General features: G+C 47.4%; 1 protein-coding gene across 1 annotated transcript in view; it reads right to left on the bottom strand.

Annotated features, from left to right (window-relative positions):
* NKAP (NFKB activating protein) overlaps nt 1–3,362 on the bottom strand; it is a gene marked incomplete in the record, with an annotated part of 20,879 nt that extends 17,517 nt beyond the window's left edge. The window contains 1 exon segment of the mRNA XM_056538281.1: nt 3,015–3,362. Within this exon segment, the coding sequence (XP_056394256.1) occupies nt 3,015–3,277 (263 nt within the window).
* Between the last annotated feature and the right edge of the window lie 19,486 nt (nt 3,363–22,848).

The raw sequence follows: 22,848 nt of genomic DNA, 5'->3' as shown, positions 1-22,848 counted from the left end.
TTAAAACGAAAAACGCAATTTTGCTAATTTTGGAAAATTTTGTTTTCACGCCGTACAATTTATGGTAAAAATGACATGTGTTCTTTATTCTGAGGGTCAATACGATTAAAATGATACCCATTATTATATACTTTTATATTATTGTTGCGCTTAAAAAAAATCACAAACTTTTAAACCAAATTAGTACGTTTATAATCCCTTTATTTTGATGACCTCTAACTTTTTATTTTTCCATATAAGTGGCGGTATGGGGGCTCATTTTTTGCGCCATGATCTGTACTTTTTTTGATACCACATTTGCTTATAAAAAAACTTTTAATACATTTTTTATAATTTTTTTTTAATTAAATGTATTAAAAAAGTAGGAATTTTGGACTTTTTATTTTTTTTTTTCGTTCACGCCGTTCACCGTACGGGATCATTAACATTTTATTTTAATAGTTCGGACATTTACGCACGCGGCAATACCAAATATGTCTATAAAAAATGTTTTTTACGCTTTTTGGGGGTAAAATAGGAAAAAACGGACGTTTTACTTTTTTATTGGGGGAGGGGATTTTTCACTTTTTTTTACTTTTACTTTTACATTTTTTTAAATTTTTTTTTACACTTGAATAGTCCCCATAGGGGACTATTCATAGCAATACCATGATTTCTAATACTGATCTGTTCTATGTATAGGACATAGAACAGATCAGTATTATCGGTTATCTTCTGCTCTGGTCTGCTCGATCACAGACCAGAGCAGGAGACGCCGGGAGCCGCACGGAGGAAGGAGAGGGGACCTCCGTGCGGCGTTATGAATGATCGTATCCCCACAGCAGCGCTGCGGGCGATCCGATCGTTCATTTAAATCGCGAACTGCCGCAGATGACGGGATCTGTATTGATCCCGGCACCTGAGGGGTTAATGGCGGACGCCCGCGAGATCGCGGGTGTCGGCCATTGCCGGCAGGTCCCTGGCTTCGATCAGCAGCCGGGATCAGCCGCGCATGACATGGGCATCGCTCCGATGCCCGCGGTTATGCACAGGACGTAAATGTACGTCCTGGTGCGTTAAGTACCACCTCGCCAGGACGTACATTTACGTCCTGCGTCCTTAAGGGGTTAAAGGGGTACTTCAATCAAATATTGTTTTTATTTATCCTTTATGCCCAGGCTGTCACCATTAAAATAATAAACTTTGACTTATCTGCCACCGATATCGGTCTCCTGTCTTCTTCCAGGTTTTGAGGCCTGGCAAGTAACACACAGTGGGTCATCTAATCATGCAATGGGGCCCAGGCACCAGGAAAAAAGCCGGGCCCAAGCCCATTACATGTCACTGCCACTCAGCCCATCACTGGCTAGGGCAGAACATCCCTGCGGTTGGCTTAGTTGACTTGTAGTGTTATTGAGCTCCGGAACCAGGGACATCTGCAGCACAGGGAAAGCGGCAGAAGGTAAGGTAAAGATGAATACTTTAAAGGAAAACGGTCACCCATTCACCCGCACTATAACCCAATACACCGGGTTATAATGCGGGTGAACAGGAGACAGATGCAGGGTCTCAAACCTTGAGTCTGGAGGCCCGATCCCCCAAAATGTCCCCCTCTTCCAGCGCTGACTTGTGCTCTGGAGGCGGGCCCGCCGGCTAGATTTAAATACTCTTAAAGGGGTACTCTGCCCCTAGCATCTTATCCCCTATCCAAAGGATAGGGGATAAAATGTCAGATCGTCGGGGTCCCGCTGCTGGGGACCCCCGGGATCTCCGCTGCGGCACCCCGCCATCATTACTGCACAGAGCACACTCGCTCTGTGCATAATGACGGGCAATACAGGGGCCGGAGCATCGTTACATCACGGCTCTTCCCCCTTGTGACGTCACAGCCTGCCCCCTCAATACAAGTCTATGGGAGGAGGCGTGGCAGCCTCGCCCCTGCATTAAAGTCCGTGACGTCACGAGGTGGAAGGCCATGATGTCATGAGAGACGGCACGATGCTCCGGCCCCTGTATCGCTGGTCATTATGCATAGAGCGAGTGTGCTCTGTGCAGTAATGATAGCCGGGTGCTGCAGCGGAGATCCCTGGGGTCCTCGGCGATCTGACATCTTATCCCCTATCCTTTGGATAGGGGGATAAGATGACTAGGGGAAGAGTACCTCTTTAAGCGCTGGTGTTTGTGCCTATTGAGCGCTCATCTGACCAACATTTATGAATATTTAAATCCAGTCTCAAAAGCGCAAATCAGCGCTGGAAGAGGGGGAACTTCAGAGGAGCGGGGTTCTGGACTGCAGGTACGTAGAGCAGTCCGAGACCCTTCATCAACCACATGTTTACCCGCACTATAACTCGGTGTATTGGGTTATAGTGTGGGTGAAAGGGTGACTGTTTTCCTTTAATGGTGGCAGTCTGGCCATATCGGATAAATGAAACATTTTGCTGGAATATCTCTTTAAAAGTAAACAAATGCTGTTTTGTTGGTGGCCAGGTCTGATGACTTTTGCTTTCTGGTGTCAGGAAATGCCCAGTCACTGGTCACAGTGCAAACTAGCTTTGACCGAGATATCTTATGCACAAAAACGTATCTCCTATCCACAGGATTGGGGATAAGTTTTAGATTGCTGAGGGTCCCAGTAGTTGGACCCCCTGTAATCTCCTGTATGGGGCTCTGGCTCTCTCCAGGGACGGAGCATGTACAAACCCCACACAAAGTGGCAGCTGACACCCCCCTTCATACATCTCTATGGGAGAGCCGTTCTACAAGCTCTATTCCTGGGGAGAGCCAGAGACTCATACAGGAGATTGCAGGGGTCCGACCACTGGACCCCTAAGGATAGGGGATAGGTTTTTGTTCATGATACTTCTCCTTTAACCTTGACAGTGGTGGAGAAAGAGCCAATCAGCAGGAATTGGGGGTTTCTGCCAACTAACAGAACAAAATACTATTTCTGAGTGCCCCCTGAAGCCTCCATATAAGAGATGGGGTCACACATCATATCCTCCCAGCATGCCCGGTTAGACACCCCTCCTCACCTGGCTATAAAGGCCTCCTGCCTCTGTCTCATCATCTCCTCCTTCCCCTTCTCGTAGTAGTCCCCCCACTGTTTGCCATGGTAGGACCGGCTGGAGGGGGCGCGCTCTCTGGAGCGGCTCCGGCGGTGGCCATTGCTGGCGCCCCGTTCTCGGGACTTGGATCTCCGGCTCTTCTTCTCCGGGGACCTGTCGCTGCTACTGCTACGATGTCGCTTCCGCGGTGAGACCGGACTGCGGCTTCGGGAACGGTGTACCGGCGGCATGCCCCACACCTACGTTGTTTACACGGAACCGGAAACTGTATCTACGGAAGCCGAGATGTGTCCTGGACGGAAACGCGCTGGTGACGTCACTCAGCGCTGATTATCCTTCTACCTAAAGCGTTGCATGACGGGATAGATATGCACATTTAAACACATAAGTTACTGTAACCTCTCCTGACAGCTCCTTTTATAATTTGTAGGGTTATTGTGCATACTTAGAGATAACACTAGACAGCCCCTTGAACAGCACTAAGGGAGAATTGTCGGTTTAGAGGGCGTGGCTAGAAAGGGGTTAACCCAAAATGACAATAATAACACTGGTATAAGGGAAGGGGAGACAACAATGGAGATGGAGACAACACTGCTGAAAGCCTGGATCATGTTATCTACAAAACTGTTACCCAACAAGTGGCCCTCCAGTTGGTGCAAAACTACAACTCTCAACAATTTTGCACCAGCTAGAGAGACACACTGATCTGCAGCATTGGTGGTCAGGGAATGGCTGCTGTGGTCTCATAATATATACCTCAGGATGACATCATGATGGTATTAAAGTAAGCAGAAAAGTGTATTAGGGTGCGTTCCCACACGGCGTATACGCAGCATATTTCACTCTGCGCAAAATTTACAGCAGTAACGGGAAATACGCTGCGTATTCCTTGCTCACTATACACACAGGGCTTTCCGGTGTGAGGTGTTTTTTTGCGCCCCCGTAGATCCATGCGTCCGCTCCTCCCCCAGCTCTCCAAACATTTCCGAAGCTAGAGCTGGGGGAGGGCAGAGCAAGGGAAGGGAGGAGGTTCACGCCCCCTCCCTCATCTCTCCTCCCTGAGGACGTAGAGCAGTGCTGTGCTCCCAATGAGCTCTATGTGTAAAGGGGGACATACTGCATGGGCTAAATGTCCCCCTTTACACATAGAGCTCATTGGGAGCACTGCTCTATGTCCTCAGCTCGGGGAGATGAGGGAGGGGACCTGCCGTGGAGATCTGCTCGGGGAGATGAGGGAGGGGACCTGCCGTGGAGATCTATGTCCTCAGGGAGGGGACGTGCCGTAGAGATCTGCGTCCAGCCGAGCTCAGGGAGGGGAGATGAGGGAGGGGGCGTGAACCTCCTCCCTCCCCTTGCTCTGCCCTCCCCGAGCTCTAGCTTCGGAAATGTTCGGAGAGCTGGGGGAGGAGCGGACACATGGATCTACGGGGGCGCAAAAAAACACCTCACAGCGGACCCGCCTGTCACAGTCACGCCAGCACACGGCCCCACCTCTAAAACTCACTACACGCATAGGGCTGCTGCCGAAAAGCCCTGTGTGTATAGTGAGCAAGGAATACGCAGCGTATTTCCCGCTGCTGCCGTAAATTTTGCACAGAGTGAAATACGCTGCGTATTAGCCGTGTGGGAACGCACCCTTAGGGTACATTCCCACACGGCGTATTTGCTGCGCATTTGCTGCTGCGTATTTTATTTTCTCTGTTGAAGTCAATGGGTAGGAAAATACGCAGCACCAAATACGCCACGTGGGAATGCACCCTTAGAAATTAATATCACCCTAGTACAGTCATGGCCATAAATGTTGGGACCGCTGAAATTTTTCTAGAATATGAAGTATTTCTCACAGAAAAGGATTGCAGTAACACATGCATTGCTATACACATGTGTATTCCCTTTGGGGGAGATTCATCAAAACCTGTTCAGAGGAAAAGTTGCTGAGTTGCCCATAGCAACCAATCAGGTCGCTGCTTTCATTTTGCAGAGACCTTGTTAAAACTGAAAGAAGCGATCTGATTGGTTGCTATGTGCAACTGGGCAGCTTTTCCTCTGAATAGGTTTTGATAAATCTCCCCCTTTGTGTGTATTGGAACTAAACCAAAAAGGGAGGAAAAAAAGCAAATTGGACATAATGTCACACCAAACTCCAAAAATGGTCTGGATAAAATTATTGACACCCTTTCAAAATTGTGGGAAAATAGTATTGGTTCAAGCATGTGATGCTCCTTTAAACTCACCTGGGTTAAGTAGCAGGTGTGGGCAATATAAAAATCACACCTGAAAGCAGATAAAAAGGAGAGAAGTTCACTTAACCCCTTAAGGACCGGGGTTTTTTCCGTTTTTGCATTTTCGTTTTTTGCTCCTTGCCTTTAAAAAATCATAACTCTTTAAATTTTGCACCTAAAAATCCATATGATTGCTTATTTTTTGCGCCACAAATTCTACTTTGTAATGATGTCAGTCATTTTGCCCAAAAATCTACGGTGAAATGGAAAAAAAATCATTGTGCGACAAAATTGAAAAAAAAAAAAAGCCGTTTTGTAACTTTTGGGGGCTTTCGTTTCTACGTAGTACATTTTTCAGTAAAAATGACACCTTATCTTTATTCTGTAGGTCCATACGATTAAAATGATACCCTACTTATATAGGTTTGGTTTTGTCATACTTCTGGAAAAAATCATAACTACATGCAGGAAAATTAATACGTTTAAAATTGTCATCTTCTGACCCCTATACCTTTTTTATTTTTCCGTGTATGGGGCGGTATGAGGGCTCATTTTTTGCGCCGTGATCTGAAGTTTTTAACGGTACCATTTTTGCATTGATAGGACTTATTGATCGCTTTTTATTCATTTTTAAATGATATAAAAAGTGACCAAAAATGCACTATTTTGGACTTTGGAATTTTTTTGCGCATACGCCATTGACCGAGCGGTTTAATTAATGATATATTTTTATAATTCGGACATTTCCGCACGTGGTGATACCATATATGTTTATTTTTATCTTTATTTACACTGTTTTTTTTTTTTTATGGGGAAAGGGGGGTGATTCAAACTTTTAATAGGGGAGGGGTTAAATGATATTCATTCACTTTTTTTTTGCAATGTTACAGCTCCCATAGGGACCTATAACACTGCACACACTGATCTTTCACATTGATCACTGGTTTCTCATAGGAAACCAGTGATCGATGATTCTGCCGCTTGACTGCTCATGCCTGGATCTCAGGCACTGAGCAGTCATTCGGCGATCGGACAGCGAGGAGGCTATCCCGAACAGCCCACTGAGTTAACCGGCAGCTTTTACTTTCACTTTTAGCCGCTGCGATCGGCGCTGCGCGCTATTAGCGGCGGGTCCCGGCTTCACTATGACTCCGGGCCCGCCGTGATATGATGCGGGGTTATATCACGGGAGCAGGACCAAGGACGTACCGGTGCGTCCTTGGTCCTTAAGGGGTTAATCTTTGCATTGTGTGTCTCTGTGTGCCACACTAAGCATGGACAACAGAAAGAGGAGAAGAGAACTGTCTGGGGACTTGAGAACCAAAATTTGGAAAAATATCAACAATCTCAAGGTTACAAGTCCATCTCCAGATATCTATATTTGCTTTTGTCCACAGTGCGCAACATTATCAAGAAGTTTGCAACCCATGGCACTGTAGCTCATCTCCCTGGACGTGGACTGAAGAGAAAAATTGATGAAAGGTGTCAACGCAGGATAGTCCAGATGGTGGATTAGCAGCCCCAAACAAGTTCCAAAATTTTCCTGCAGGCTCAGGAAGCATCAGTGTCAGTGCGAACTATCTGTCGACATTTAAATGAAATTAAATGCTATGGCAGGAGTCCCAGGAGGACCCCACTGCCGACACAGAGACATAAGCAAGACTACGTTTTGCCAAAATCAACTTGAGTAAGCCAAAATCCTTCTGACAAAACATCTTGTGGACAGATGAGACCAAGATAGAGGTTTTTGGTAAAGCACATAATTCTAGTGTTTACCGAAAAGGAATTGAGGCCTACAAAGAAAAGAACACAGTACCTACAGTGAAATATGGTGGAGGTTCAATGATGTTTTGGGGTTGTTTTGCTGCCTCTGGCACTGGGTGCCTTGAATGTGTGCAAGGCATCATGAAATCTGAGGATTACCAATGGATTTTGGGTCACACTGTACAGCCCTGTGTCAGAAAGCTGGGTTTGCGTCCGAGATCTTGGGTCTTCCAGCAGGACAATGGGGAAGATTTATCAAAACCTGTGCAGAGGAAGAGTGGTGCAGTTACCCATAGCAACAATCAGATTGCTTCTTTCATTTTTAGAGAGGCCTACGGAAAATGAAAGACGCAATCTGATTGGTTGCTATGGACAACTGCACTACTCTTCCTCTAGACATGTTTTGATAAATCTCCCCCAATTATCCCAAACATACGTCAAAAAGTACCCAGAAATGGATGGCAACAAAGCGCTCTGAAGTGACCAGCAATGAATCCAGATCTAAATCCCATTGAACACCTGTGGAGAGATCTTAAAATTGCTGTTGGGAAAAGGAGCCCTTCCAATAAGAGAGACCTGAAGCAGTTTGCAAAGGAAGAGTGGTCCAAAATTTCGGCTGAGGGGTATCATAGTTCATAAGGTTGAAAAAAGACCAGATTCCATCTAGTTCAACCTATATACATAATGAGACCCTACTGAGTTGATCCAGACGAAGGCAAAAAACCCTCATACTAGAGGTAAAAATTCCTTCCCGACTCCAATTATGGCATCAGAATAAATCCCTGGATCAACATGCCGTCCCTAAATATCTAGTATACATAACCTGTAATGTTATTATTCTTCAAAAATGCATCCAGACCCCTTATGAACTCTTTCACCATGACCACCTGCTCTGGGAGAGAATTCCAAAGTCTCACTGCTCTTACAGTAAAGAACCCTCGTCTGTGCTGGTGTAGAAACCCTCTTTCCTCTAAACGTAGAAGATGCCCCCTTGTTATAGATACAGTCCTGGGTATAAATAGAACATGGGATAGATCTCAGTACGGTCCCCTGATATATTTATACATAGTTATTAGGTCTCCCCTAAGCCTTCTTTTTTCTAAACTAAATAACCCCAATTCTGATAATCTTTCTGTGTACTGTAGTCCTCCCATTCCCTGTATTACCCTGGTTTCCCGTCATTGAACCCTCTCCAGCTCCACTATATCTTTCTTGTACACTGGTGCCCAGTACTGTACACAGTATTCTATGTGTGGTCTGACTCGTGATTTGTACAGTGGTAGCATTATTTTCTTGTCGTGGGCATCTATACCCCTATTGATGCACTCCATGATTTTATTTGCCTTGGCAGCAGCTGCCCGGGTGTAAGAAGCTTCATGATGGTTATAGGAAGCAACTGATTTCAGTTATTTTTTCCAAAGGGTGTGCAACCAAATATTAAGTTAAGGGTACCAATAATTTTGTCCAGCCCATTTTTGGAGTTTGGTGTGACATTATGTCCAATTAGCTTTTTTTCCCCTCCCTTTTTGGTTTAGTTCCAATACACACAGGGAATAAACATGTGTATAGCAAAACATGTGTTCCTGCAATCCTTTTCTGTGAGAAATACTTCACTTCCTAGAAAAATTGCAGGGGTGCCAACATTTACGGCCATGACTGTATATAAAACTTACCTATATAGTTTTGTCAAAAATTGTACCGGCTTCAGTGTATTTTTTTGTGTGATTCGCCTGACAGGAAGTTGTGTAGTTCTTTCATTTTCAGTTTGGTGTTGTCTTCAACTCTTCCGTCTCACTGAAGACCATGCACCATTTGCTTCTCAGGATGCTTGGCTGGATCTTGTCTCTTAGCTCAAGCCGCATCCCCTGAATGATGTCATCACCTTTGACTGGCCCCTACAGCCTAGATCAATATCTCCCTGTCATACACACATATAACTTTATTGGTACGTTTGGGGAAGAATGAGGTGTGTTTACAGCATGCTGCCTTGTGCTGAACAACGCCACAGGCAGAGGAGCAGACATGGAATAAATACAGCAGGTGCTGTAGACTGCTCTCTGTAAGGAAATGTTCTGCAGCAGCTCTGGGTGGGAAATAGGCAGGAGCACTGTGAAAGGGGAGAGAGCAGGGTTGAGATCAACAGCTGAGGGAAAGCAATAAATTCTGGGAACTGTAGTACTGGGCAACTGCTTAACTAGGACTTTTGGTGGTTTCAGAACTGGGGCAAACAGGTAAGCAATGCAATCTACTTCTGCAGCATTGTTTTATTATATATTTTTTTTTACCTGCTGTTGGAGTACCCCTTTTAAAAGGTTCTTAGGACAGACCATTCATATCAGATCCAACACCTGGTAACACCCACTGATCAGCTGATTTTAAGGGGCTGCAGCACTCTTTTCTTTGCTTCCAGACATAGCTCTATATATACTGCTCAAAAAAATATAGGGAACACTAAGATAACACATTCTAGATCTGAATGAATGAACTAATCGTATAAAATTATTTTGCCTTTACATAGTTCAATGTGCTGATAACATAATCACACAAAAATTATCAATGGAAATCAAATTTATCAACCCATGGAGGTCTGGATATGGAGTCACACTCAAAATCAAAGTGGAAAACCACACTACAGGCTGATCCAACTTTGATGTAATGTCCTTAAAGGAGAAGTCCCATGTAGAAAAAGTATTGTGTTTTAAATGCAGAAGCAAAAGTTATATCACTTTGTAAATCACTGACTTCACCCATCTTGTATATAAAACCTGTTTTTCTAGCTTCTTTGTTCAGAGAGGAAGTTCAGCAGCTCCCTGTTCTGATGACTTGCGACCCCCCATTGAGCTGCATTATGCTGGGGGCCGTGATGTCACAATTTCCCATAGTTCTGCAGCTTAGCCAGCTCTGTGCACGGCAAGGGAACCTCCCATGTGCAGCTTCAGCCAATCATAGAAGCCGCAGTGAGCTGAGCTCACTTGTCTTCATCTCCTCGGCAGGGAAGCATCTGACAGCCAGCTCAGTGTTTATAACAGCAAGAACGATGTCCCAATGTCCCGAGAAGAAGCAGAGGGGGAGGGGGAGATCCCTGCTTTCCCCTGCACTGATCACAATCTGACAGCAGGTCAGTCTGAAAGAACGATGTCCTGAGAATAGAAGCAGGGGGAGGGGAAACACTGAGCCTGCTGTTAGGAAAGTGATCAGTGTCTAGGTCAGTGTATCCCAACCAGGGTGCCTCCAGCTGTTGCAAAACTAAAACTCCCAGGCATGCTGGGAGTTGTAGTTTCACAACAGCTGGAGGCACCCTGGTTAGGAAGCACTGGTCTAGGCTGGGCTACTTCTATGATGAACTGAAAGGCATTATGGGAGACAGGAAGTCAGGGACCTCCATGGACCAGGAAGTACCGATCTTTCAGAGGGGATTGCAGGAGAAGTGAGAGGGTGAGATACATGAGGAGCAGATTGTCAGAATGGTGAGCTGATGCACTTTCACATGATAGAAAAAAAAAATTGTGACTTGGTCCATGATACTTCTTCTTTAAAACAAATCAAAATGAGGCTCAGTAGTGTGTGTGGCCTCCACGTGCCTGTATGACCTCCCTACAACACCTGGACATGCTCCTGATGAGGTGGCAGATGGTCTCCTGAGGGATGTCCTCCCAGACCTGGACTAAAGCATCCGCCAACTCCTGGACAGTCTGTGGTGCAACGTGGCATTGGTGGATGGAGCGAGACATGATGTCTCAGATGGGCTTAATCGGATTCAGGTCTGGGGAATGGGCGGGCCAGTCCATAGCATCAATGCCTTCCTCTTGCAGGAACTGCTGACACACTCCAGCCACATGAGGTCTAGCATTGTCTTGCATTATGAGGAACCCAGAGCCAATCGCACTAACAATGGTCTCACAAGAGTTCTGAGGATCTCATCTCGGTACCTAATGGCAGTCAGGCTACCTCTGTCAAGCACATGGAGGGCTGCCACCCCACACCATAACTGACCCACCGCCAAACCGGTCATGCTGGAGGATGTTGCAGACAGCAGAATGTTCTCTACGGCGTCTCCAGACACCACCACGTCTGCCAAGTGCTCAGTGTGAACCTGCTTTCATCTGTGAAGAGCACATGGCACCAGTAGCAAATTTGCCAATCTTGGTGTTCACTGGCAAATGCCAAACGTCCTGCATAGTGTTGGCATTTGTGGCCTGCTGGAGGTCATTTTGCAGGGCTCTGGCAGTGCTCCTCCTTGCACAAAGGCAGAGGTAGCGGTCCTGCTGCTGGGTTTTTGTCCTCCTACAGCCTCCTCCACGTCTCCTGATGTACTGGCCTGTCTCCTGGTAGTGCTTCCTTGCTCTGGACACTACGCTGACAGACACAGCAAACATTCTTGTCACAGCTCGCATTGATGTTCCATCCTGGATGAGCTGCACTACCTGAACAACTTTTGTGGGTTGTAGACTCTGCCTCATGCTACCAGTGGGAAGCCTATCAGGCTGAATTTGTGGGAGGGGCTTTGGCTATTTAACATCCATCGGCCCCTCGCTCTGGGCGTATGCTGGGTTGGCGAAATTGCGGGGGTTCTTTCGTTGCGTACGCTGGGTCAGGTGTGTGGTGGTGCAGGTAAGTGCCGGGTGACCGGCAGGTTTCTTTACTGGGGCCCTGGTCTGTTGCTATTGCTCCCCTCGTTTGGCGGGCAGGCTCTGGCACCCAGCGTGTTATGTAGGCGGCGGTCCGTCGGTGCAGCGCGTGCCCGGGCTGGCCGCAGTGAACACGGCCTCTGGATCCAGCGGCAGCTGGCGGCATGGCAGGCGCGGGGAGACGCGACCCACGTGGGTCTCCCTGTGCCGGCGTCTCACGTGTAACACGGGGCTCTGAATGGGCGGAGTCACAGCATGCCAGTGAGCCGGCGGTATAGCTCCACGGATGGCCAGCAGGTGGCGCTGAAAAAAAAAAAAAAATGTGTGTGTGAGGAAATGTGTTAGGCTTACAGAGTGTATTGGTACCATGCAATAATAAGGGGCTGGCTCATGGTGCACCGGTGTCAGGCCACAGTTCCTGACACATGCACTGTCGCAGACAAGGGGCAGCTTGTAAAGTTAATAATACGATAATCCATATTACTGTGGCTTCGGTTTAGGGGGGGGGGGGGTGGTCATGCATATCGGGGTACCGGGTCAGAGGCTTGGGGTAGTCAAGTAATTAGTGGGGTTGGGGTAGTTTCAGGCATAGGGGGGGGGGCTAGGGGGTGTCAGCATGTATGGGTCAGAGGTGGCAGGTGGCGCGTAAACCATATGGTTAGTACACTGTTAGTTTCTCTTGCAGATTAGGTGGGCTGTATCCAGTTAGGTGGTCGTTACGTTCCTGGTCATTGCAAACTTGGCTACGGTCAGTACCAACCGTACGGCGGTTGTTCATGTTATTTATTCACGTTTCACGGTGGTCATCACTTTCGCTAGCAGACGCTAGTTCACGTCATTTCAGTCAAATGCTTACATTAGTTAATGTTACGCACTGCTGCTGTTACACATAGGCCCTGAATCACTGTATATCTGACTCGACATGTCAGATAGGGTTCAAGGCGTCATTGCTACTGTCACGCATACAGAGCATTTCGTTTACACGGGTAGTGGTCACTGCGATCTTGACTCTTCTTCAAGGGTGACCACTTGCCTGCGGTGGTTGCTGACACGTATTCAGAGCCATCGCTAGTTAGTTAGAAACTGACACGACTCTTGGAGGGTAAGTCCGGTAGGGGTGGTAACAGGCAAGTTCAATGGGAAAAAGAGACTGATATTTGACTTGTCGGCTCCTCATGGGTCACTTGTCCCCAGTATCAACTCTCTCATTCCATCCGAGGAGTTTAGCATGCATTATTCTTCCATAGACCAGGCTATTCAGGTCATCTTGGCGCTCGGCCCAGGGACTTGGATGGCGAAGGCGGATATCACTGATGCCTTCAAGTTGCTGCCATTGCACAGGGACCAGTGGCAATGGTTTGGGCTCAAATGGCAGGGGGCATATTATTTTGCTTCTAAATTGACTTTCGGATGCAAGAGCAGCCCGTGGCTGTTTGACCAACTGGCCCAGGCATTGCACTGGCTGCTGGTTAATGTCTCTGGATGCAGCCAGGTCATCCATTACTTGGATGACTTTCTTCTGCTCAGTCGCCCGAGGGAAGAGCCGGACCAGTTGGTCAGATTGCTGAAACTGTTCACTGATATTGGGGTGCCAGTGTCTCCCAAGAAAACGGTCGGTCCAACTAAGTGTCTCACCTTTCTGGGAGTAATCCTAGATTCAGTCGCAATGCAAGTCAGCTTGCCCACTGACAAACTCAACCGTATCAGAGACACTATCCACAAGTACACGGTCTCTCAGGTCACGACCAAGGTGTTGCAGAGCTTGCTGGGAATGCTGGCATTTGCTATGCGAGCAGTTCCGCAGGGCAGAGCGTTCGTATCCAGAATATTGTCTTTGCTGCATGGTGTCCCGCATCAACACAGTAGGGTTTGGTTAGATTGCCAAGCCTTGGCTGACCTGAACATGTGGCACAATGGAATGGGACGGCTATGTTTGTCCCGCCAGCCTCCGAGTTGTCCCCCAAGATCTGCACCGATGCGTCATCTTCCACCGGTTATGGTGCAGTGTGGGGCGGCAGGTGGATGGCGGGCCAATGGTCCAAGCAGGTATTGGCTCTGGCAGGCTTCAGCAGCACTTCGGCACTTTTTGAGGTTTTCCCCATTGTAGCAGCTGCAGTGACATGGGGCGACAAGTGGTCAGGGCAGACGGTGGAGTTTCAGTGTGACAATCAGGCGACAGTGGCCATAGTCAACAAGGGCAGTTCCAGGCATGCTACTGTCATGTCATTCATGCGCAGGCTAGTCTGGGTGTCCTTACAACACAACTTCAATTTTGTAGCCAGACACATACCGGGGGTAGACAACACGGCCGCAGATGCTCTGTCCAGGGCTAATTTCCATCTCTTTTCACAGGTGGCTCCGCAAGAAGACGCAGTAGGAACACAACCCCCTTGCCTGGCACAATTAATCTTGGACTGAATTATTACACACAGGTGGCCCAGGAGTTAATGTCGGACGCCTTAGCCCCCAATACCAGAAAGGCCTATCAGGCAGCACACGACACCTTCAGGTCATATCTGTTGCAACATAGCATCCCCTTTTCTTACGACACCACTATCATTCTATCTTTCATCGGTTTCTGCCACTCTTCTCAGCACCTGTCTCATAGCACTATTAAATCTTACCTTTCGGGCATTCAGCATTTCATTTCTTTATCCCACCCAGACAGGCTATCTATCCTATCATCTCAGGCTGTCAAGGCTGCGCTCAGAGGGGTGGTGGCTCGTAGTGCCACAGCGCCACCTCTCAGGAAACCGATCAGCGGCGAGCTGTTCCGAGCCATGTCTGACGCATTAGCCAATAACCCGTTTGGCTTCGAGCGCAGTCTGATAATCAAATCTGCCATTTATCTAGCCTTCTATGGCTTCCTCCGGCCGGGTGAATTTTCATGTGTCAGGCGGGGAGCGACACATCCACAGAAGGCTCATTTAAGGTGGCAGGGTTCTTGGTTCGAAGTTTCACTGTCTGTCACAAAAACTTGCAGGTGGGGGGCGGTGGGGTGGGGTTGCCTTCAGGCAACAACTGGTGCCCGGTGGCGGTGTTGGCACAACTGGTTGAGTTCCTCCATGATAAGCCTCCGGAGTCGCCACTGTTGCCTTTCGGTGGGGGTGCTCTTACCACTTCTCTTTTCACATCGCATGTCCGCACGCTGCTTGGCAATTTAGGACACAACCCCAGAGAGTTCTCAGGTCACTCATTCCGCATAGGAGCAGCATCGGCGGCCTCCAGGCACAAGGTGCCTGTACATGTCATCCAGAAGTTGGGGAGGTGGCGTTCTGATGCATATACCACTTATGTCCCAGATCCCTCAAGGGAAATGGCAGAGGCATTTCAATTTTTGGCATTATAAATAAATGATACTTAATTACCCTAACTGGTGGTGTATTTTTGCCCTCTATAGGCGGACCCTCGACGCGGTTTTCAGGCACACCTCAACCGCTGTTCTATGTTATAAGTAGAGTTTTGTGTTAGGTCTTGGTAAATCTAGTTTCTTGCAGGTGGCCTTGCCAGGAGATAACAGGTAAGCCCATGCACGGTGCAAAGTCCTGACCACAAGTGGGAAGCCTATCAGGCTGAATTTGTGGGAGGGGCTTTGGCTATTTAACATCCATCGGCCCCTCCCTCTGGGCGTATGCTGGGTTGGCGAAACCCACCCTCCTCACCCTTTTCTTCATCACCATACATAAGGGAATGCCCTCTATAGGCGGACCCTCGACGCGGTTTTCAGGCACACCTCAACCGCTGTTCTATGTTATAAGTAGAGTTTTGTGTTAGGTCTTGGTAAATCTAGTTTCTTGCAGGTGGCCTTGGCAGGAGATAACAGGTAAGCCCATGCATGGTGCAAAGTCCTGACCACAACTAGAGTGAAAGCACCACCAGCATTTAAAAGTGACCAAAACATCAGCCAGGAACTGAGAAGTGGTCTGTGGTCATCAACTGCAGAACCACTCCTTTATTGGGGATGTCTTGCTAATTGCCTATAATTTCCACCTGTTGTCTGTTCCATTTGCACAACATCATGTGAAATTGATTGTCAATCAGTGTTGCTTCCTGAGTGGACAGTGTGATTTCACAGAAGTGTCATTGACTTGGAGTTACATTGTGTTGTTTAACCTCTTAAGGACCCAGGGCGTATGGATACGCCCTCACACCATGGGCCTTAAGGACCCAGGGCGTATACATACGCCCTGGCGTTTTCCGGTCTCTGCCGCGCGCCGGGCAGAGATCGGAACTGGATGCCTGCTGAAATCCTTCAGCAGGCATCCAGGGCAAACGCCGAGGGGGGCCATGTAGGCCCCCCATGTCGGCGATCGCCGCAAATCGCAAGGGAAATCGCCCTTGCGATCTGCGGCGATACCGGGCTGATCGGGTCTCTGGGACCCGACCGCCCGGTAATTTCGCATGATCCCGGCTGTCACAGACAGCCAGGACCATGCTGGTGCCTAGGAGCGAGGTGGCAAGCCTGCCACCTCCTCCTATACCTTGCGATCTGTCGGTTAGTTAACCAACCAATCGCAGGAGGGGGGGGGGGCGGTTACTTCCTCCCGTCCTGCCCGGCCCCTGAAAGTCCGGAGAGGACGGGAGGAAGACCGGAGTACGCGGCGGGGGACGGGGGAGTGCTGGGGACCAGCCCCGGTACTTACCTCGTCCCTGAAGACCCGGATCCCGGCGATGAAGATGGCGGCGGCGGCGACAGGTGAGTAGATCTTCAGCCGCGGTCGAGCCCTTTACAGCAATGCACGTCGCCGTAAAGCGACATGCATTGCTGTAATGGGACCCTGTAAACTACAACTCCCAGCATGCCCAGACAGCCCTTGGCGTCTGGGCATGCTGGGAGTTGCAGTTTTGCAACATCTGGAGGTCCACAGTTTGGAGACCACTGTGCCCTTCCAGATGTTGCCAAACTACACATCCTCAGCATGCCCTTACTGTCCAGGCATGCTGGGAGTTGTAGTTCTGTAACATCTGGCCCTTCAGATGTTGCAGAACTACAACTCCCAGCATGCCTGGACAGTTTTGGCATACTGGGAGTTGTAGTTTTGCAACATCTGGAAGGGCACAGATTGGGAACCACTGTATTAGTGGTCTGCAAACTGTAGTCCTTCAGATGTTGCAAAACTACAACTCCAAGCATGCTGGGAGTTGTAGTTCGGCAACATCTGGCTCTAAAGATGTTGCCGAACTACTACTCCCAGCATGCCTGAGAATGCTGGGAGTTGTGGTTTTGCAACAACTGGAGGCACACTGGTTGGGAAACATTGTCTGTTTCCTAACTCAGTGTTTCCCAACCCGTGTGCCTCCAGCTGTTGCAAAACTATAACTACCAGCATGCACTGATAGACTGTGCATGCTGGGAGTTGTAGTTTTTCAACAGCTGAAGGTCCCCCCTGTGAATGTACAGGGTACATTCACATGGGCAGGGGCTTACAGTGAGTATCAGGCTGCAAGTTTGCGATGCAGCAAATTTTGCGCGGCAGCTCAAACTCGCTGTAATCCCCTGCCCGTGTTACTGTACCCTAAAAACACTACACTACACTAACACAAAATAAAATAAAAAGTAAAAAACACTACATATACACATACCCCTACACAGCCCCCCTCCCCAATAAAAATGAAAAACGTCTGGTACGCCACTGTTTCCAAAATGGAAACTCCAGCTGTTGCAAAACAACTCCCAGTATTGCCGGACAGCCATTGACTGTCCAGGCATGCTGGGAGTTTTGCAACAGCTGGAGGCACCCTGTTTGGGAATCACTGGCGTAGAATACCCCTATGTCCACCCCTATGCAAATCCCTAATTCAGGCCTCAAATGCGCATGGAGCTCTCTCACTTCGGAGCCCTGTCGTATTTCAAGGCAACAGTTTAGGGTCACATATGGGGTATCGCCGTACTCGGGAGAAATTGCCTAACAAATTTTGGGGGGCTTTTTTTCTTTTCACCCCTCATGAAAATGTGAAGTTGGGGTCTACACCAGCATGTTAGTGTAAAAAAATAAATTTTTTACACTAACATGCTGGTGTTGCCCTATACTTTTCATTTTCACAAGAGGTAAAAGGGAAAAAAGCCCCCCAAAATTTGTAATGCAGTTTCTCCTGACTACGGAGATACCCAATATGTGGGCGCAAAGTGCTCTGGGGGCGCACAACAAGGCCCAGGAGGGAGAGTGCACCATGTACATTTGAGGTGATTTGCACAGGGGTGGCTGATTGTTACAGCGGTTTTGACAAACGCAAAAAAAACAAAACCCAACATGTGACCCCATTTCGGAAACTAGACCCCTCACGGAATGTAATGAGGGGTGCAGTGAGAATTTACACCCCACAGGTGTCTGACAGATCTTTGGAACAGTGGGCTGTGCAAATTAAAAATGTTGTACAGACCACTGTTCCAAAGTTCTGACAGACACCAGTGGGGGTAAATGCTCACTGTACCCCTTGTTACGTTCCTCAAGGGGTCTAGTTTCCAAAATGGTATTCCATGTGGGGGTTATTTTGCTCTCCTGGCACCATAGGGGCTTCCTAAATGCGACATCCCCCCTGAGCAAAATTTGCCCATTTTAATGAATTTTTTTTTTTTTTACGTATGCAAAAGTCGTGAAACCCGTGTGGGGTATTAAGGCTCACTTTATTCCTTGTTACGTTCCTCAAGGGGTCTAGTTTCCAAAATGGTATGCCATGTGGGTATTTTTTGCTGTCCTGGCACCATAGGGGCTTCCTATATGGGACATGCCCCCAAGCAAAATTTGCTCTCAAAAAGCCAAATAAGACTCCTTCTCTTCTGAGCATTGTAGTTCGCCCGTAGTGCACTTCAGGTCAACTTATGGGGTCCCTCCATACTCAGAAGAGATGGGGTTACAAATTCTGGGGGGTATTTTCTGCTATTAACCCTTGCAAAAATGTGAAATTTGGGGGGAAACACACATTTTTGTGAAATTTTATTTTATTTTTTTACATATGCAAAAGTCATGAAACCCGTGTGGGGTATTAAGGCTCACTTTATTCCTTGTTACGTTCCTCAAGGGGTCTAGTTTCCAAAATGGTATGCCATGTGGGTATTTTTTGCTGTCCTGGCACCATAGGGGCTTCCTATATGGGACATGCCCCCAAGCAAAATTTGCTCTCAAAAAGCCAAATATGACTCCTTCTCTTCTGAGCATTGTAGTTCGCCCGTAGTGCACTTCAGGTCAACTTATGGGGTACCTCCATACTCAGAAGAGATGGGGTTACAAATTCTGGGGGGTATTTTCTGCTATTAACCCTTGCAAAAATGTGAAATTTGGGGGGAAACACACATTTTAGTGAAATTTTATTTTATTTTTTTACATATGCAAAAGTCGTGAAACACATGTGGGGTATTAAGGCTCACTTTATTCCTTGTTACGTTCCTCAAGGGGTCTTGTTTCCAAAATGGTATGGCATGTGTTTTTTTTCCTGTTCTGGCACCATAGGGGCTTCCTAAATGCAACATGCCCCCAAAAAACCATTTCAGAAAAACGTACTCTCCAAAATCCCCTTGTCACTCCTTCGGTTCTGAGCTCTCTACTGCCGAACACTTTACATAGACATATGAGGTATGTGCTTACTCGAGAGAAATTGGGCTACAAATATAAGTATACATTTTCTCCTTTTACCCCTCGTAAAAATGCAAAAATTGGGTCTACAAGAACATGCAAGTGTAAAAAATGAAGATTGTGAATTTTCTCCTTCACTTTCCTGCTATTCCTGTGAAACACCTAAAGGGTTAAAAGGCTGACCGAATATCATTTTGTATACTTTGGGGGGTGCAGTTTTTATAAGGGGGTCATTTGTGGGGTATTTCTAAGATGAAGACCCTTCAAATCCACTTCAAACCTGAACTGGTCCCTGAAAAATAGTGAGTTTGGAAATTTTGTGAAAAATTGGAGTCTTCCAAAAGTAAAAACTTGTCAATTTTATGATGCAAACATAAAGTAGACATATTGTATATGTGAAATTTTTTTTTATATTTTGAATATCCATTTTCCTTACAAACAGAGAGCTTCAAAGTTAGAAAAATGCTAAATTTTCAAATTTTTTATAAAATTTTCAAATTTGTCACCAAGAAAGGATGCAAGTTACAATTTTTTTTTACCACTATGTTAAAGTAGAATATGTCACGAAAAAACAATCTCGGAATCAGAATGATAACTTAAAGCATTCCAGAGTTATTAATGTTTAAAGTGACAGTGGTCAGATGTGCAAAAAATGGCCGGGTCCTAAGGTGTAAAATGGCCTGGTCCTTAAGAGGTTCAGTGTTCCCTTTATTTTTTTGAGCAGTGTATTTTGCAGGGGCTCCACTTGGTATTTTTGCCCAGTAGCATTTATTTGGGACTGAGCTGGGGTAAGCTGTAGTACTATGCACAACCACTATACAATTTCCATGTATTTGTTTTTTTCATTTCCAATTCTGAACATTTATAGAATGATTCCCTTACGTCCTAACCAGTAGCACAGATGGGGTATTCCACCCCCCGCGAACTGGTAGGACAGATGGAAGTTTTACTGAACCTAATTAAACAATCAGTAAAGACACACCCACAACACCCTGTATAAGTAAGAGGGTCATCCTCTGCTCCATTGTGTTTTTTTCTGTCCTCCCGGACAGTGGGACAGATGGTGACTCCCTTACTCCTGTTATATAATAGGAGGGGGGGGGTTTCTTACTTGCAAATCTGGGCATAGTTTGCGCCCATCTGCTTCTATACCTCGGAGCCGCGACTCCAATCGCGGTCCTGGCCGGAAGTGCGTCAGCGGCGTCTGACGTCACTTCCTGTTTTTCTTTTCGCTCCCGGCTCGTTTTTTTCCGCCGTTTTTGCTAATAATACGGCGAAACCAAGCGAGGAGCCTCTTTCCATAACCCTCTAACTAATAGGGCTCCTTTCTTTCCTGTTTTTTAAGACAGGATTTCTTTATCTCTGTAACTCCGCCTTGTGGGCGGAGTCTTGTTTTGGCGCCAGCCAGGAGGATATTTAAACTCCCCCTAGGCTGTCATTCAGCCTCCTAGAGGGCAGAGCTGTTGGTACTTCCACAGTCCTGTCTTTTTGAGTCTAGTAGTGCATCCTTGCGGATACCACTGTTTCCCTATCTCTATATCTTACCTGGTCTCTTGCTGAGAACTTTGGGTATTTTAAATTATATTTTAGCTAGCCGCAATTTTTTTCTTGCCGCTACATTATCTAATCCGCCAAGCGCAAGCACCTCTCTTGCCATGACTGCAATACTCCCCTTGCGGATAATTATGAATTTTCCAGGTGCCCTCCTTGTAGGGCTAAGTCTCTACCTTCCCACCAGACTGAACCTACAGTCCAAGATATGTATATGTGGGTCTCCTCTAACATGTCGGCTATGACAAGCCTCTATTGAGGAGCTGAAACACGTTGTCCCTCAGAAACGCGCCAGACCTTCTTCACCTCCCAGAATGGAGACGTCTGTGGACGTGAAGCTGTCAATGGCCATCCTAAGCTGAATGTACCTGCTCTCATCAGATAGGTGGTCCCTGCTGAGGCAGACTGCTGCCCGGCAAGTACCGGCATGGGAGACTGTCTCTCAATCCTAGGTGCCATTGACATTTTAAAACAAAAGAAAAAAGAAAAAAAAAAAAAAAAAAAAGGATGAGGAGGTCACTGCATCCTATTTGTTTCCGCTGGAAAAGACCCAGCGTCTTCTGAGATCCATCCGGTCGGGGGACCAGGATGTTGATCCCGGGGAAGCCTCTACCTCCGCCTCTAAGGGACCTGGGGTCTTTAAAGCGGATGATACCCTTCTGTCCGTGCTTAGAACGGAATGGAAAAAAACAGAAAAGGGTCCGGTCTTAACTAAAAGATTTAAGACCATGTTTCCTATACAGGAATCTCAGCTTTCCTCCTGGGGCCCTGTCCCTAAGGTTGACATGGCAGTTGCCAAACTGTCCAAGAGGACAGTGGTCCCTGCTGAGGATGGGTCTTCCTTGCAGGATCCAATGGTTTGGAAGGCTGACTGTGCCATGAGGCGCTCCTACTCCACTGCTTCTGCGTCTGCATCAGTGGCGATAGCTTGTTCTGAGGTAGCAAACCTTTTGAAGACCCGCCTTTCTAACATCCAGTCGGATTTGGACCAGGGGGTTCCTAGAGATGAAATTCTTTCATCCTTCAAGACGTCCAATCTGGCCGTTGATTTTTTGTGCGATGCTTCCACCCAGCATCTTAAATTGGCCTCCAAGTCTATGGCCCTGGCTTCCGCTGGACGACATCCTCTGTGGTTAAAACCTTGGAAGGTTGACAACTCTTCCAAGAACACCTTATGTGCTATGCCTTACGAACCCGGCATTCTTTTCGGAGCTGAGCTGGACCTCATTATGGAGGGACTTTCTGACAAGAAAGGCAAGTCCCTTCCTTATTCCTCCTTTCGTGGTCGAGGGCGGCGCTCTGGGGGCGGATCAGCCCCCCAGCCTAAGCCTCAGAGAGAATGGGGTAATCAACGCCGGGGCGGAAAACGCTCCCGTGGCCCCAAAGACAACAGAAAGCTCTGACTGCGGGCTTCTACGAAGCTCTGGGTTCCTTGCCGAGGTGACCTTTCCAGTTTTCCATCCTGCCCCCCAGATTCCAGTTGGTGGTCGTCTTCACCATTTTTTCAAGCGCCTGGTCCCTCCACATTCAGGACCCTTGGGTCCTGAGATTAATCTCGGATGGTTATTCGATAGACCTCGAATCAATTCCTCCATCCAATTATGTGGAGACAAGAGTTCTTTCACCAATCAAACAGGGGGCGCTAGAATCCTACATTCTGGAATACATCCAGAAGAATGCCTTAGAGGAAGTTCCTCTTGCAGAGCGGGGGTCAGGAATTTATTCTCCAGTCTTCCTAGTTCCCAAGGTAACAGGAGACTGGCGGATGATTATAGATCTGAGATATCTCAATCAGTATGTAAAGCACAAACGCTTTCGTATGGAAACTATTCAATCTGTGGTCAACCTCATCTCGCCAGGGGATTACCTGGCTACTCTGGATCTAAAGGATGCTTACCTTCATATTCCTATTCATCCGGTATCCAGAAAGTATCTAAGGATCGCAGTTCAGGTAGGGGGAGTTCTAAAACACCTCCAGTTTGTAGCCCTCCCGTTTGGAATTTCTTCGGCCCCACACACATTTACCAAAGTGGTGGTAGCGGTAGTTGCTGCTCTAAGGCTCCAG

This window comes from Hyla sarda, chromosome 9 (genome assembly GCF_029499605.1).
Source record: "Hyla sarda isolate aHylSar1 chromosome 9, aHylSar1.hap1, whole genome shotgun sequence".
Classification (NCBI taxonomy): domain Eukaryota; kingdom Metazoa; phylum Chordata; class Amphibia; order Anura; family Hylidae; genus Hyla; species Hyla sarda.
Note: the sequence above shows the minus strand (reverse complement) of the source record. Positions and strands in the feature narration are given on the sequence as shown.